This window comes from Cnephaeus nilssonii (assembly GCF_951640355.1).
Source record: "Cnephaeus nilssonii genome assembly, chromosome: 7".
NCBI classification, from domain to species: domain Eukaryota; kingdom Metazoa; phylum Chordata; class Mammalia; order Chiroptera; family Vespertilionidae; genus Cnephaeus; species Cnephaeus nilssonii.
In genome coordinates this window covers 91,974,969-91,992,283 of record NC_137078.1, presented here as the reverse complement: position 1 = coordinate 91,992,283, position 17,315 = coordinate 91,974,969, and the positions used below count along the sequence as shown (strand labels likewise).

Below are 17,315 nucleotides of genomic sequence, written 5' to 3'. Positions count from 1 at the left end.
GAGCAGGGGCCGCGACCAGGGGATGGGCTGGCCGAGGAGCAGGCTCTTCCTCCTCGTGCAGCCACCAGGGCCGCGCACCCTCCCGGCCTCCCTCCGCCTTGGGGCTCGTGTCCCTGACTGCAAAGCCAGTGAGTGGGCCACCAACCTGAGCGGTGAGCCACAAAGACCGGAAGTGCATCCCCGTGGCCTTCCACTCTCGACTCCTCCCGAGGCCCTGTCCACCCTGCCCCGCACTCACCAGCAGCCAATCAGTCCCCCCAACCTCCCGTGGCCCCTCCCCTGGGATGGCCCCACCCCTCGTTCCCTCCCCCCCACTCCAGACCCTGACATCTCCTGAGGGGTCCCAGATTGTGAGTGACTATGTCATAGCTTATAAACTGCTACATCCCACACACAGTTAAACAAGGAAAGTGGCTTCTGCAGTATTTGAAAAAGAGATCTGTGGCTGCTTTATCCTAATTCATCAGAGGAATCTCCAAAATGCCCACATCCTGTTTATTCTACATGGGGATGAACATGCATCCTAATAATAGAGTAATATGTAAATTACCATCACTGCTACGCCCATGATTGGGCCAGCGGAGGCGCAGGGGGCGGGACTCGGGGTGGCCGGGGTGGCCGATTGGTGACGCTGGGGTGCGACGGATGGCAGGCAACTGGCGGTAGGCTCCTGCAATCCGTCGCTGGGACGCTGGGGTGCAGCTGAGCCCAAGGCTGGGCAAAAGCGGAGAGCCTGAGACGGATGGCAGGCAACTGGCGGTCGGCTCCTGTGACAACCAGAGGCTGACCAACTGGAAGTCAGTGCTGGCCCCGCCCCCAAGCAAGCTGTTAGGGGCAATCAGGCAGGCAGGCAGAGTGGATAGGGGTGATCAGGTAGGCAGATCAGTGGTTAGGGGTGATCAGGCAGGTAGGCTTGCGCTTAGGGGCAATCAGGTAGGTAGACAGCCCCTTGCATGGCTGGCCCCACCCCCCAGCAAAGAGAGGGAGGCCCAGGCCAGCCAATCCATTGCACCCCAGCCTGTCGCCTGCAGAGGGAGGCCACCGGTGGCAGGGGAGGGGAGGCAGTGCTGCACAGATGGCAAGCAGTGGCAGCGGCGGGGGTGGGGCCAGCTTCCTGCAGACCTGGGAAGGAAAGACCCGATAGGCCCTGATCTCAGGCCAGGCCTGGGGACCCTACCCGAGGGGTCCCGGATTGTGAGAGGGTGGTTGGGCTGAGGGACGCCCCCGAGTGCATGAATCTTCATGCACTGGGCCTCTAGTTCCTATATATTGGGAACAGTCTCTTAGATTTAAAAGTTAAAACCTGGCAAAGCTACTCTAACACAGAAAAGAAACATGATGATGCAGCGATGACATGCATGGACTCTGGCTTGCACATTTTGTGGTCAGTCCTGATTCTGACACTTATAACTGTGTGACAAAGCCAATTAACTTCTCTTTGCTTTAGTTTTTCCACCCATAAGATGGGGAAAATGGTACTACTGCCTCAGAAGGATCATGTTATGTTCTACTTTTTATAATCGGCAAAAAAAATGTAGCTGCCCATACAACAGCAAGATGCCTTTCACCTGTATGAAAAGTATGGTCACTGGTGCATGCAGTGCCCCAGATTGCGAGAGGGATGTCCAACTGCCGGTTTAGGCCCAACATCCCCCAAGGGGTCCCAGATTGTGAGAGGGCGCAGGCCGGGCTGTGGGACGGCTCCCCCCACCCCCGTGCACAAATTTTGTGCACCGGGCCTCTAGTCTACACTGATAAAAGAGAAAGATGCAAATTGACTGTACCTCTGCGACACCCACCAGCCAATCAGGAGTGGGTATGTAGATTAACCCAACAAAGATGGTGGGTTAATTTGCATATGCAGTCGCCAAGCGGCCTGGGTCCCGGGTATGGGCGCCAAGCCCGCAGCCTCCTGGGACCATCGCCACCCCAGGAGGTGAGGGCAGCAGTGTTAAGCCACGCCCGCAGTCTCCTGGGACCATCGCCAACCCCGGGAGGCGAGGGCGGCCGTGCCAAACCACACCTGCAGGCTCCCGGGACCATCACCGGCCCCGGGAGGAGAGGACGGCCACACCAAGCTTGACAGCAGACAGCAGGGCCTGCTGGCCGTAGCCGCAGTGACCCACGAGCAGGCAAGAGGGTTCACAGGCAGCACCCAGCAGGGTCTGCTTGGCCATTGCCAGGGCAACCCGGGAGCAGGCAAGCGCGGCCCGCAGACAGCACCTAGCAAGGCCTGCTTGCCCTCGCCGTGGTGTGGAGCAGGCAGTCCCCGCAGAGATCAGAGAACCATGGGGAGCGGGCCTAAGCCGTCAGTAGGACATTCCCTGAGGGCTCCTGGATTGGAGAGGGTGCAGGTTGGGCTAAGGGACCCCCCCCCATGAACAAATTTTGTGCGCCGGGCCTCTAGTCTCTATATATAAAAAGCCAGGGTCTGTAATGTCCAAAACTACCAAACAGAGGCTCGGGCAGGCAGGGACTTGTGGCAGTGGGGGAGGGGGGGATGGGGGAGGCGGGGCCCGGTGCCTGAGTGAGTCCTGGGTAGCCGCAGCAACCGGCCCTGAGGTGCCCTCCCTGAGCTGTTTCCTGCAAGGCCTGTGGGAAGATCCCTCCCTCGGAGCGCTCCCAGCGGCAGTGAGTCTTGGGAGGGCAGTTAGGGGCGACCAGGCTGGAAGAGGGGGCAGTTGGGGGTAATCAGGCCAGCGGGGGAGCAGTTGGCGACAATCAGGCCGGCAGGGGTGTACAGTTTGGGTGATCAGGCTGGTGGGGTGGGCAGTTGAGGGCAATCAGGCCGGCGGGGGTGGGGGTGCAGTTGGGGTGATCAGACCAGCAGGCGGAGGTGGTTAGGTACGATCAGGCTGGCATACTGAGTGGTTAGGGGCGATCAGGCAGGAAGGTGAGCGGTTAGGAGCCAGTGGTCCAAGATTGCGAGAGGGATAACTGGCAGTCGGACATCCCTCGAGGGGTCCCAGATTGGAGAGAGTGCAGGCCAATCTGAGGAAACCTATCCCCCCATGCATGAATTTTGTGCACCGGGCCTCTAGTTATTTATAAATTACCTAATTCTGATAGCAGGCTTCAGCATTTCTGGGGTCAAATAACAAAACAATGGTTTTAAAAACTAATCAAATGGCTTCAGTATTTTCCTTTTATTACTGTTTCGTAGCTTTCCAGTTATAATTCATGTGTGTTTAGTATGCTAATTATTAGGAACTAGAGGCCTGGTGCATGTGCATGGGTGAGGTCCCTTGGCCTAGCCTTCCGGGATCGGGCCAAAACTGGCTCTCAGACATCCCCCGAGGGGTCCCAGATTGCAAGAGGGCTCAGGCCAGGCTGAGGGACCCCCACCGGTGCATGATCGGGGCCGGAGAAGGACCGCAGGAGGGCTCCAGGGCACATTTGGCCCATCTTGCCCAGTCCTGATCGGGGCCAATTAGGGCTGGGAAGGGACTGTGGGAGGGCTCCAGGGCGTGTCCAGCCCATCCCACCCAGTCCCGATCGGCCAGACCCCAGCAGCAAGCTAACCTACCAGTAGGAGCGTCTGACCCCGGTAGTCAGTGCATGTCATAGTGACTGGTCAATTGGTCGAACACAGAGTTTTACACTTAGCATATTAGGCTTTTATTATATAAGATTAGAGGCCTATTGCACGATATTTGTGCAAGAATAGGCCTTCCTTCCCCTGGCTTCGCTCCCCGCCGCATGAAAGGCTGCAAGTCCTCGCTCCCAGCCGGACCACCGCTCCTCTAGCTCCCTCCGCCGCCCCCCTCCCCCTCATAGCAGGCATCCCGCCCCTTCCGGCAGCTCCACGCCTGCATTTGCAAATTAACCCGCCATCTTTGTTGGGTTAATTTGCATACTCACTCCTGATTGGCTGTGGGCATAGTGGAGGTATGGTCAATTTACATGTTTGTCTATTATTAGGCAAGACTAGAGGCCTAGCACACGATTAAACCGTGCAGGTAGGGTCCCTAGGCCTAGCCTCCTGCAATCAGGGCCATCTTCTGCCCGTTTGCCAGTCCCCAGGCCGAACGCCACCTTTGCCACTGGGTTGTCAGGCCATTGGGATCACCAGCTCACCCCCGGCTGCTCCGGGGCTCAGGCCTGCAGGAAAGGGGGCACCAGAGACTTCACCTCCATGTGCGTGCACCGGGCCAGCCGCTGATGGAATGCGCTGCCTGCTCGGGGCCGCTCATGTGGGCGCTGCCATCACTGCTGCCGCTGCCACTGCTGCTGGGGCTTGAGGCTCTGTCGGAGGCTGCAGGGCGCGCCTGCGACCTATCCATCCCGGCGTGAGCGGCCCCGAGCGGGCAGCGTGTTCCATCAGCGGCCAGCCTGGCGCACATGCGTGGAGGTGAAGTTGCCGGTGCCTGCTTTCCCGCAGGCCTGAGCCACTGAGCAGCCGGGGATGAGCTGGTGATCCCAACAGCTTACAGCCAGCCCAGTCGTCCTGCCACTCACCCTGATTCCCCCGTTCACCTTCACTGATCCATCAGAGCCTGCGGGCTGGCGGGGAGGGACCAAGAGGTCAGCAGTTCAGCCCGTTCGCCAGTCCCCAGTCCCGCCCCATCCCTGCTCACGGGCGGGGAGGGGAGGGACCGAGAAGTGGTCAGTGCCACCTCATGGCGACCGGTCGTTTGGTTGTGACGCCTCTTGGCTTTTTTTTATTATGACTAGAGGCCCGGTGCATGAAATTCGTGCACGGAGGGGGGAGGGCGTCCCTCAGCCCAACCTGCACTCTCTCCAATCCGGGAGTCCTTGGGGAATGCCCAACTGGCCGTTGGACATCCCTCTCACAATCCGGGACTTCTGGCTCCTAACCGCTCACTGTCCTGCTTGCCCTAACCACTCTGCCTGCCTGCCTGATCTGCCTAGCTGCCCTCCCCTGCTGGCCTGGTCCCCCTAACTGTCCTCTGCCAGCCTGGTCACCCCTATTAACTTTCTTTTTTAATCTTATCCCCTTCACACACAATTGTATTTGACTTCCTTATTGGCTTCTCCCTGTCACACAATTTTTCTCTCCTTTATGTAACACTTTTTCCTACTGACTCATCATTTATTAACTTTTCTTTCCTCCTTATTTTCTACTTCTGTTCCATCATCCTTCTTCCCATCTTTCTCCTACCCTCCCTTCCTCCCCACATTTCTTCTTTCCTTTATCTTTACCCCTCCCCTCCCTCCCCTTTCCCTTCCTTCGCACCTTAATTTTTTTCTTCACTTTCTCCCTCGGGCCTGCTTTGCTCCCTCCCCCATTTCTTCCTTCTTCCTATTCTCCTTTTAAGCTCTACCGGCTCCCCTTTAAATCTTTTCTTCCCTCCCTCTTCCTCTCTCATCCTACCTTTCCCATACATTCTTCCCTACTTACTTCCACTGTTTTAATAGTTATCTATCTACCTGCCTAATTATTCACTATCATTTATCTTTTCTGACTCCTATTTTTAAAATCTCCCCAGTACACAACTATACTTGATTTTCATTTTAGCTCCTACAGTTCACTCATACATCCTCTTTCCTTCTTTAATTTTGCTGTTTACTGACTCCTTTATAAAGTTGTTCCCTCCCCTCCTTCCCTTCTTTTTTTTTTTTCACTGAGAAATTCTATTGGTTTAAGATGAGCTGCATATGAGGTAGTAAAGCCGTCTGCAGGGGGAGGGGTGGGAGGCCGGGGGCATGGCCAGGTCATCTGTCCAGAAGTTGTGTCCCCATTCTTGGCATCTCTAGTAGGTAGGGAAAGGCTGGCGTCTCCACAGATCCCAGAGCAGATAAGGGGTGGGTGAGAGAGAATGGGTGAAACCAGAGAGAGAGAGAGAGGGAGAGAGAGAGAGAAGGAAACAGAATAGTCATATATGTGTCTGAGAGAGAGAATGTATATGTCTCTATAGAGAAACAATAGTTGTGTATGAATTTATGAGAGAGAGAAACAGAATAGTTGTGTATGTGTCTATGAGAGAGAGAGAGAGGATCTGAAAGATAGGGTTCTGGGTGTGTTTCCGTGTAAGAAATGGGGAGAGAAAAAGATTGAAAATAAGGGAAACAAGGGGAGACAGACCCCACCTTCCCCTTAGGGGATCCCCTTCTCCTTGCCATGTAGTCAGCAACCCCAGCACTGAGTCGGCTGGGGTAGGGCGACCCCATTTGCCCTTCTCCATCTTGTGCTGCTCCTGTGTCTGGGGCTTGTCCTCTGGATGCCTTTGTCCTCTCGTCAAGAGTCACCTCGTGAGCCCCCATCCTGTGCCCCTGAGGGGTGAGATCAGTTGGAAGTGTCAGAATGAACACTCCCTGGTCCTTCTGTTGGGGATGTCACTGAGGACGGGGTCACAGCCTCCTGCCAGCCGCCGTTTGCCCTCATTTCCTGAGGGCTATACATCTGGACTCCCCTGAGGTTATCTCCGTAGCCCCCTGGGCCCATCGAGTGTCGGAGTGATTCCACCTGGGAAGTAGGGTAGGAATTTCCGTTGAGCCCGGGCATCCCCAGAAACATGTCTCCGGATCCTGAAAGATTGAAAGAGCCGCCAGAGGCTGCGGAGGAAGGGGGTGTCGGGGAGCTGGTGCGGCTGTGGCTCCCCTGGGTGACAGACACAGCAGTCTTGATGGCATAGATGTTTGCCTCCTCTTGAAACTTTCTGATATTTTTCTTATAGCGAATCCGCTTGTTGCCAAACCAGTTGGAGACCTGAGAGACAGTGATGCCAGACTTCTTGGCGAGCTCCTTTTTAGCCTCCTCACTGAGAAACGGGTTACTCAGGTGGGAATAGAAATACTCATTTAGGACCTCGGTGACCTCTTTGCTGAAGTTCCGGCGTTTCTGTCTGGCATCCAGGAACTGGGAGCGCAGGATCATGATGGCCTCGCAGGTGGCCACCTCAGCCGGGGGCCCCTCCTAGGCCAGGCGGCGTAGCGTGCCTGTTCGCGACCTCCGGGCTGGGCAGCACCACAGGTCCGCGTGTGCCCCTGCTGGTGGTCACTTCCGCCAGGGGCCGCTCCTATGCCAGGCGGTGCGGCATACCTGTTCGTGATTCCCAGCCGGGTGGCCTCCGGGCTGGGCAGCACCATGGGCCCGCACACGCCCCCACCGGTGGCCACTCCCTCCGGGGGCCGCTCCTGTGCTGCGCCTGACTGGTCATGACTATTAAGCATCTTACTGGTCGTGATTAATTAGCATATCCTGGATAATGAGCATATTCCTCTCTTACTATATAGGACTAGAGGCCGGTGCATAGCACTGGCGGGGTCCCTCGGCCTGGCCTGCGGGGATCAGGCCAAAACTGCTCTCCAACATCCCCTGAGGGGTCCCAGATTGAGAGAAGGTGCAGGCCAGGCAGAGGGACCCCACCGGTGCACCATCGGGGCCGGGGAGGGACCATGGAAGGGCTCCAGGGCGTGTCTAGCCCATCTCACCCAGTCCCGATTGGCCGGACCCCAGCAGCAAGTTAACCTACCGGTTGGAGCGCCTGCCCCCTGGTGGTCAGTGCATGTCATAGCAACTGGTCGAACAAACTGTCGGACACTTAGCATATTAAGCTTTTATTATATAGGATGGGGTATGTGTATCCAACTTCAGTGATAACTTCTAGCTAAGGTTTGAATTTAGATTTTACTGCCTCAGTCTCACTGAAGTATGAGGTGCATGGAATCCATATATTTAGTTGCCTTCATAGTCACTTGAAAATTACTTTATTGGCAGCCAAAATGGAGGCTGTGTTCAGTCCTAAATGGCTACTGTCAGTAACTGGTACCTAGCACAGTTACTCGTGTGCACTCCACGTTAGGAAGTGAGTCTTTTTAACTTATGTCACATCTTGGCTGTTAGAGATTTATGTTACACTAGGAGCCCAGCGTGCGATTTGAAATTGTGCGGTGCTGCCCACCCTCCGGTCGCCAGTCTGGCCCTGCCTCACTCCCCAGGCCCCACAGCAGCCGTGGCCACTGCTGATCAGGCCCTCCCCCAGGGCAGGCGCATGGAGGGCTGTGCCACCCAGCCCCCGACGCTGTGCGCATCCTCCTCCTGTCCGATTGACCCGTTGTGGTGTCCTGGTTAATTAGCATATTTCTCTATTTTATATATATATATATATACTAGAGGCCCAATGCACGAAGATTTGTGCAAGAATGGGCCTTCCTTACCCTGACTGCCGGCACCACCTTTGCTCAGGCCGGAGCCGCCTTTCCGCCTTCCCACGCTGCCCAGAGGCCTGGAGCTGCTGGGGCGGTGTGGAACACCTGCATCGTCGCCATGGCGACAACGCAAGTGTCCCACCCCACTCCGGCTGCTTGGCGCCTGCGTATGCAAATTAACCCGCCATCTTTGTTGGGTTAATTTGAATACTCCTGATTGACTGGTGGGTGTCGCGAAGGTACAGTCAATTTGCATCTTTCTCTTTTATTAGTGTAGATAGATGGGATTGTCTCAGTAGTTTTTAATGAGGCCAGGAGGAAGGGGTGGGGCAGTGATCATAGCTGCTTCCTAGTCTTATAAACTGTATATAAAGGTTTTAAGAATTTAAAAAAATATATTTTTTTAGCTCTGGCCAGGTGGCTCTGTTGGTTGGAGCGTCATCCTATATACCAAAAGGCGGTTTGATTCCTGGTCAGGGCACATACCCAGGTTGCAGATTCCATCCCTGGTCAAGGTGTGTACAGTCTGTGGCTGATTGATGTTTCTCTCTCTCTCCCCCTCCCTCTTCCTCCCTCACTCTCTAAAATCAATAAAAACATATTGGGTGAGGATCCTCTCTAATAAAATGGTAATATGCAAATTAACCATCACTCTGCTACATAAGCCACGCCCATCAGCCAATCAGGGCGAGTATGCAAATTAACCCCAATCCAAGATGGCTACAGCCACAGAGAGCAAGGTTTCCCAGGTAACAGAGGAAGCCAAGCTTTTCATAGCTGTTGCAGGCCTAAGCCTCCACTTAAGCTACAAAGTTTCAATTATAGAAGGTAAACAAATTCAAACAAATGGTGGCAGAATGGAGCTTGAGAGAGCAGGCCAGGGTTGCAGGCGGCAACAGGGGAAGCAAAGCTTTCCGCACACCCTGGCCGGGCTCACCCGCTTAAGGCTACAAAGTTTCAATTGTAGAAGGTGAATTAACTGCCACAGAAATGGCTGCCACTCCGGAGGGAGCAGCAGGCTTGGCTCTGCCCCAGGCTACAAAGTTTCAATTGTAGAAGGAAAATAAATTCCAGATACCAGGGCCTCCGCTTGGGTTGCCAGGGGGCGTGGCCGGCCTGCAAACCACCACAGGCCCCTCGCTCAGGCCGCCCCACACCCCAAGGGAACCCCCACCCTTATCTGTGACACCCTTCAGGGCAGACCAGCTGGCCCCCACCCAGGCCTCTATCCTATCTAATAAAAGAGTAATATACAGATTGATCATCATTGCAACACACAATATAGCTGCCCCCATGTGGTCAAAGATTCTGCCCCCATGTGGACACAAGATGGCCACTACAAGATGGCCAGCAGGAGAGGGCAGTTGGGAGGCACCCGGCCTGCAAAGGAGGGCAGTTGGGAGGGACCAGGCCTGCAAGGGAGGGCAGTTGAGAGGGACCAGGTTTGCAAGGGAGGGCAGTTGGAGGTGATCAACCCTGCAGGAGAGGGCAGTTAGGGGTGACCAGGCTGGCAGAGGAGGGAAGTTGGGGGCAAACAGGCTGGCAGGGGAGCAGTTAAGCATGAACCAGGCTGGCAGCGGAGTGGTTAGGGGGTGATCAGGCTGGCAGGCAGAAGCGGTTAGGGGCAACCAGGAAGGCAGGCAGGCAAGCAGTTGGGAGCCAGCAGTCCTGGATTGTGAGAGGGATGTCCGACTGCCCGTTTAGGCCCGATCCGGGATCGGGCCTAAACGGGCAGTCGGACATCCCTCAAGGAGTCCCAGATTGAAGAGGGTATAGGCTGGGCTGAGGGACAACCCCCCGCCGTGCACGAATTTCGTGCACCGGGCTTCTAGTTTAAAAAATAAAAGACTTTTTAAAGGTCAAAATAAAATTGTAGTGGCAACAGCTTTGTCCTAGAGATAGATGTATTAAAACAACATAGAACCACAACTTCTAGTAATATAGTTGCCACAGGAGATGCTAGAGAGAGGGCATGGATGTGCATATTCTAACTTTTCGGTGTTGAACATGTGCTTTCCACACTGGTGGAGGAATTGTGGCAGAGAGAAGAATCTCAAACGGTAGTTGAGGTTGTGTGGTTTCTTTTATAAGCTCCGGCTTATAAAAGAAGCATTTCCAAACCCCTTTTGATTCCGAGGCAGTAGGTACTGGGCTTCGAGGGAGCTTTGATGGATAATTTAAACTGCCCTGCTCCCCCGATGCGTCTGCAATGGGAAATAATACGGTTGGGGGGTGGGTTGGGGGTGGGGGCCGTGTTAGGCGGGGAGAGCTGCTCACGTATTGAGTAGGTAGATATCAGAAGGACTTGGCATTGAACTGCACTCCTAGTGAGTCCCTGTCATCAATGTGCAGCTTCTCTCATTCTGAGAAACTTGAGCCTCTGCCTGGGTTTTACTGGGTTAACAGAAAATTCTATCAGTTTACCTCTGAAATACCCAGCTCAAATAGTCAGTTAAAGGACACTTGGATTCCTAGGCAGAGCCAGCTAAGTGGCCCTGACCAGAAGGGTCTTTGTCGCAGTGAGAACGGAGTTCCATGGTTTCAGTGTCACGCCTGACCCTCTCTGACTCCATTCTGGGCAGACGCATAGCTCTGAACCTTTTACCTCAAGGCTCCATAGCAAACCTTTAGAACAGTGCGGTGCAGTGTCCTGTTTGCCATTCTCATTGTCCACGGTTCATCAGCTCAGCTCGCAGAACAGGTGTGAACTCTGGAGCCTTCCAGCTGTTGTTCTGACGTGATTCAATCATGAACTCTTTACAAGGCGTGTTTTCCTGACTTTAAAGCAAATCGTGTTTTTCCGCTGATGTTGAATTGGAGATCTAGGTGGCATAAATTGTAGCAAATCTCCCGCCATCTCATATTAGAGGGGGACAGGGATCATGGAAGTGGAGATAGTAAGGACCAGTCACAACGTGCTTGCACAGCGTGGGACCCATCGCGCACCACGGCCTGACCCCACGAAGAGCTGGCCTGGGGGCTGCCTGGCCCTGTTCCGTCCCAACGTAAATTCCTGGGAAGACCTCAGGCTCTGAGCCATTCCTTCGAGGGGCTACTTTCTAGAGTCTCTATCCTCGTTAAGACTACTTTATAGCTCCATTGAAATGTTGAGCATCCATGCAAAGTTCTTAAAAAGGGGGTGGTCCAGTAAAGAGCGTATTTCTGTAAAAGCAGAACTCCTGCCTGGTGACTTGATGTTAAGCAGGGCATCCCAGCTCACTGTGCTGGGGACCATGGGAGGTGAGGATCCCTGGACAGCACCTCCGTGGTCTGCCCTGACCTTTGCCGTCCACACCCCGCAGGCCGCTCTTGCCAGCTGTCCATAGCAAGCGTTTGAGCTCAGCACCGACTCCGCCTGCGGTTCTACCCCCTGGGAGTCCCTCAACCAAAACTTGAGGAATGCTGATGTGGCCCTCCTCACATCTTCCCCCCTCCTTGTTCATTTTCCCTGGTGGGAGGGCCTCGGCCTCCCTGGCTACATTCAGCATCTTCCACCAGCACTGGGCTCAGCGAGAAGAGCCAGGACTCAGACTCCGTGTTCCTGCTGCCGAGGTGGACGTGCCGGTGGGCGGCCGTCCCCTTGGGAGGGAGGGTGTGTGTCTGTGGAGAACACGGCTCTTCACAGGCAGGGAACCTTCTCTTGTTTTCTAATTGCACTATCCTCGTTCTAGCTTCAGTCTGGAGATAAATGTAAGACCTCCGTGGGGTCATGACCCATAGACTCAGCCTCGCCTCATCTGTGGAGTGCCACGGGAGAAATGTGACCCCTGTCCCACGTCCACAGTCCATTCCTCTCGGTTCGTTCTTTCCACACATTGTGTTCATTCCAGCCCTTTTATGTTTATTTACCAAAGTACTGTACTTGGCTATTTGCAGTGTTTTCCAAACCAAATGTTTCTTTCCTTTGTGTTTTTAATCTTCAATACTTGGTGCAATAGAAGCTGCAAAGATGTGCCACTTTATCTATGAAAGATTTATTGTATACCAATAAATTCTAGTTTAAAGACAAAGCTGCGTGTCGTTTCTGTCTGACCACGTGTGAGTCATGCGTCGGAGCACCTGTGAAGTGTCCTTTGGAGACTTTTGCGCGGAAGATGTGTCCTTCCCACTGAGCGTTTTCCGTGCATGGGCCTCTGGGGCCTCCCGAGCGGGAAGCGGCGGATCGGAGCGTCAGTGCTGGTGGGTGCACAGCAGCAGAGCATCCCGAGGGCTGGGCACTGGGATTTCTGCTTGATACCTAAGCCGCTCCGATGACGGAGCATTGAAATACGGAGCAGCTGTCTGTGGCTGACACCTGGGCTCTCTAGAACCCTGAGGGTCAGGTAGATCCCATTCTAGGAGGAGGCCAGACACACGGACAGCAGTGACTCACCTCAATGTCCTCCAAAGTGTGTGTGGGGGGGTGGTGGCCACAGAAAAGCAGAGGGAGGAGAATCCTCAGCGCCTCCAGCAGGGCCCAGCCCACACCCGGGCTCTGGTCACCTGAGGTCAAGACGGTTTCACCCGGCCTCGCCTTGGCCTCGCCACCCGAGACTCCCACGCCCTCCCTCTGGTTTCTGTTCACCAAGGAGCCTTCGAGTGGGCTCCGTGCGACCTCGGTGATAGAGTATGTAGAACAGAGGAGGTTCTTCCTCAGTCCCGTCCTTGTGTGGTTTTCACCTCATCCCGTGACCCAGAGACCTGGGGGCATGCCCGCTGTCAGGTTCAGAGCCCAGGGGAACCAAACTCTGGACCCTGTAAACCTGAGATTCTTTTAGAAAGATCCTGCCTGAGACTACTTTTGTGGCCTCCTTAATTCTTTGTTTAGGGTTCAGCTGGGGCCAGGGGGCCCCTGACAGGTTGGGTGGTGTTGGAGGGGCCTGCTGCCTGGTCTGGGCGACCCGAAAGGTGGTCGATGAGAGCGGAAGTCCAAGGACAGGGCTGTCCGCAGGCCCGTCGGGAATAATCAGCGAACACAAGGCTTATTACCACGCTTCCCTCTGGGCTGCAGCATCGCTGGCTGGGTGAGTGACAGTTGATGAAGCCAAAGGTGAAATGCCACGGGGGATTGCCTCTTGGTAACCGCTCATGTTGCCTAGAGAAAGCCGAGCTGGGAATCCAGGTGTAGAGCTCCCACGTCACAGGCACTCCACAGAGCCCTTCCCCAACGCACAGAAGTAAGTGCATGTGCCTTGAGGTGCAATCCCCATGAGTCATAGGTGCCTGCTCCAGTGTGGCTTTGGCTGGCCCGCTGGGCGCACTCTGGGGCCATGGTGGGGCAGTTTGGGTTGTAGGTCACGATCTAGAGCTTTTGTGGTTGTCAAGGAGCAAGAGTCCTGCCGCTTCCTCGATTCCGGCTTGGCGGAAGGAAACGTGTTCCACCCAGAGACGCAGGGACTTGGGTATCTCAAGAGACTCAGTTTTTATGCGGTTCGTTCACCCACGCAGACACCCGGGACCCATCCGCATTGACTGCACCTGTGCTGTGTGTGGGTCCTTAGGGCTGGGCATTGAGTCAGAGGCGGACCTGCAGTGAAAGTGGGGAGAAGCAGGCCATTGAAGAAGGGCTGATGGGAGGGCTGTGAGTTCAGAGGAGCTCCAGGAAGGCTCGGTGGAGGACGTGACATTGGACCAGGCACGGAAGGGGGATGGGATGTGAAAAGGGGGACAAAGTCATTTTGGACTGAAAGACCAGCATAAATAAAACCCTAGAGTGGGCCGTCCCACGTGCTTAGGACAGAATTGATTAGGGATGTGCAATTCGTGTGGAGAGAGGCTGAGCTACAAATGCTGGTCATGTGCTGAGTGAATTCCAAAGATCGTGGGTACGCATTCTGTCTGACTGTGTCTCTGTCAGGAGCTGGCCCGTGGTGCCTTGTGACCTTGGCAACCGCCACAGGCAGCAGCCCTCCAGGAGAATTGCTGTGCGCTCTCTCTCCAGCCGGTTTTGCCTCTGCCTCTCTGGGGCATCCGCTTAGGGCACTGAGGGTTAATGATTTTCAAATGTGTGTCCACTTAAGATAAATGAACAGAGTAGTGAGCCAGAGGGCTATTAAAATATTAGCATAATACTTACCATATGCATGATGCCACTTCCCTGAAACAGTTCCAGTGATCAGTAGGGACCATTTATTTAGCATCTACTGTGTGATGGATACAACAGGAGAGGCAAATACGTCAAGTGACCTAGTCTAGGTGCTCCAGGCACTTTGAATACGTCGTCTCATTTAAACCGTAAAGCTACCCTGTGGGCTGGTGGTTCTGTCATCTTTTTACATAGATTTGAACCCAGGGCAGTCTGCCTCCACTGTATAGGAACCCAACACTGGAACTCAAATATGGGTGAGCGGCACCAGGGGAGGCATGAACACCTTGCTCGGCAGTTCAGAGGAGAGCGAATCCTCCTGGTAGAAAAGCGTTAGGGAAAGGTGGCACTGGAGATGTGTCCTACCCCGTGTGGACTTGAACATGGGACAGGGAGCCTGTGAACAGGGAAGCTTTAGGTTGAAGGAAGCTACTGGACAGAGGTGTGAAGGCAGGAAAGCAGTGGGTGTGCTCTGGAATGGTGGGAAGCATCGAGAAATAGCTGGATAAACGAGGCTGGAAAAGCAGATGGCACCAAGCTTGACTGCCGGGGTTTGGCAACAGTGGGGAGCTACTGATGGTTCCGTGGTGGAGGAGTGACGTGATGGGAGTCAAGCTGCGGGAAGGTGAAGGTGGCATCAGTGGACAAGATGGAGACTGGATGGAGGACAGAGGGCTGAAGAGCCCCTGGTTCTGAAACTCCAGTCTGAGCTGTGTCACAGCATTTACGGTGTGGAATAAGCAGGGTGTGCCCGCTCGTTGGACACATCAGCATTCGGCAAGGAGCCAGGGACATAGCTTATTGGAGGAGTGAACTTTTAATACAGCATTCCGTTGTCCAGCAGCGACACTGCGAATAACCCCAAAGGAGCAGGCAAATGTCCATGGAATCATAATCGAACTCTGAATGCCAAGCAAGTTATTTAACTGAGTACTTCGTTAATAGCTTTTGTTAGGGGCTAAGTGGGAACAAAAGCAAAACCAATACCAATCTTGTCATCAAAATTGGAGAGGCAAGATATGAAACAATCAGGCAACACAGTTCCTTCTCCAGCATTGATGTAGCCCCTATGTCTGACCTTCCTTCCTCCTTCCCTTCCCTTCCCTTCCCTTCCCTTCCCTTCCCTTCCCTTCCCTTCCCTCCCCTCCCTCCCCTCCCCTCCCCTCCCCTCCCCTCCCCTCCCCTTCCCTTCCCTTCCCTCCCCTCCCCTCCCCCCTCCCTTCCCCTCCCCTCCCCTGTTTCCTTCCTTCCATTCCTCCCTTCCTTTCTTCCTTTCAATTAATTAAAAATTATGGCTCTAGCTAGTTTGGCTCAGTGGATAGAGCAGCAGCCAGCGGATTGAAGGGTCCCGGGTTTGATTCCTGTCAACAGCACATGCCTGGGTTGCATGCTAGATCCCCAGTAGGGGGTATGCAGGAGGCAGCCAATCAATGATTCTGTCTCTATCTCTCTCCCACTCCCTTCCTCTCTGAAGTCAATAAAAATATCTTTTTAAAAATTACATAGAACAGTGTCTGGTTCTCAAAAGGCTTTGAGAACCCTCTCTGTCTAATAGGTTTTCTTTTCAGACTTCCAGAATTCATTACTAGGGTGCCAGTCTCAGAATGCCCACAAGAGGGCAGTATTGCAACTAATACCTTACTAGGGTGCCATTCTCAGGATGTCCACAAGAGGGCATTATTGCAGCTAACCCCTTACTAGGGTACTGTCCTCAGAATGTCCACCAAAGAGTGCTATTGCAACTAATACCTTACTAGTTTACTGTTCTCAGAATGCCTCCAGAGGACTCTATGGTGACTAATCCCTTACTAGGGTGCTGTCCTCAGAATGTCCACCAGAGTGCGCTATTGTGACTGACCACTTATCTAGTCAGTTGTCCTAATAATGTCCATGTCCACAAGAGGCACTATTGTAGCTAATCCCTTCCTAGGGTGCTGTCCTCAGAATGTCCACCAGAGTGCGCTATTGTGACTGACCACTTACTGGTCAGTTGTCCTAATAATATCTACAAGAGGGCACTGTTGTAGCTAATTCCTTATTAGGGTGCTGTTCTCAGAATGTTCACAAGAGGGCACTATTGCTACACCGCCCTGCAGGGCGAGAGCCCTCAGGTCTATCAATTGGGTTTTCAAAAGGACAGAATGTTGGAATCGCATGCAGGGGCCACCCATATTGGTTTGTTCCAGCTGCTTCCCAGGGCTTAGATCATTGTCCACACATGGGTGGTGCTCAAAAAAAGAATGAATGAGTGAATGAAATTGTAGATTAATCAAATTCTACAAAGATAGAATCTGAGAATATTAGAATTACTAGAGGCCTGGTGCACAAAATTCATGTGGAAGGGGTGGGGAGGGGGGGAATCCTCTCAGCCCAGTCTGCACCCTCTCCAATCCGGGACCCCTTGGGGGATGTCCGACTGCTGATTTAGGCCCAATCCCAGGGATTGGGCCTAAACTGGCAGTTGGACATCCCTCTCACAATCCTGGACCACTGCCTCCTTATTGCTCACCTGCCTGCCTGCCTGGTCACCCCTAACTGCCCCCCCCCACCCCATGCCAGCCTGATCACCACTCACTGCCTCTACGTGCCGGCCTGATCGCCCCTAACTGCCCCCCTCCCCTGCCGGCCTATTCGCCCCTCACTGCACCCCCCTGCCAGCCTAATCGCCTCCAACTGCCCCCACTGCTGGCCTGGTCACTCCCAACTGCACCCCCCCCACCAGCTCAGTTGCCCCTAAGTGCCCCCCGTCAGCGGCCTGGTTGCCTTTTACTACCCCCGCTGCCGGCCTGGTCACCCCAACTGCCCCCCTGTGCCAGCCTGGTCTCCCCCAACTGCCCCCCCCTGCTGGCCTGGTCACCTCCAACTGGCCCCCCTGCTGGCCTAGTCGCCCCCAACTGCCCCCACCTGCCGGCTTGGTTGTCCCTCATGGCCCCCCCCCCCACCAGCCTGGTCACCCCCTTGCAGCCTGCTTGTTCAGTCGTTTGCTCGTCCCTCACTAACCCTCTGCTGGCCTGGTTGCCCCATGCAGCCTGCTGTTCAGTCATTGGGTCGTCCCTCACTAACCCCCCTGCTGGCCTGGTCACCCCATGCAGCCTGCTTGTTCAGTCGTTTGGTCGGAGGCAGCCATCTTGTGAGGGCG

The 17,315-nt window shown here is 54.5% G+C and overlaps 1 protein-coding gene across 1 annotated transcript in view; it reads right to left on the bottom strand.

Annotated features, from left to right (window-relative positions):
- Positions 1-4,362: 4,362 nt before the first annotated feature.
- Positions 4,363-17,315, bottom strand: part of LOC307103531 (pre-B-cell leukemia transcription factor 2-like) — a gene marked incomplete at its 5' end in the record, with an annotated part of 19,793 nt that continues 6,840 nt past the window's right edge. The window contains one exon of the mRNA XM_079777875.1: positions 4,363-6,877. Within this exon, the coding sequence (XP_079634001.1) occupies positions 6,248-6,877 (630 nt within the window). The 3' untranslated portion in view covers positions 4,363-6,247. The remainder of the gene's footprint in view (positions 6,878-17,315) is intronic.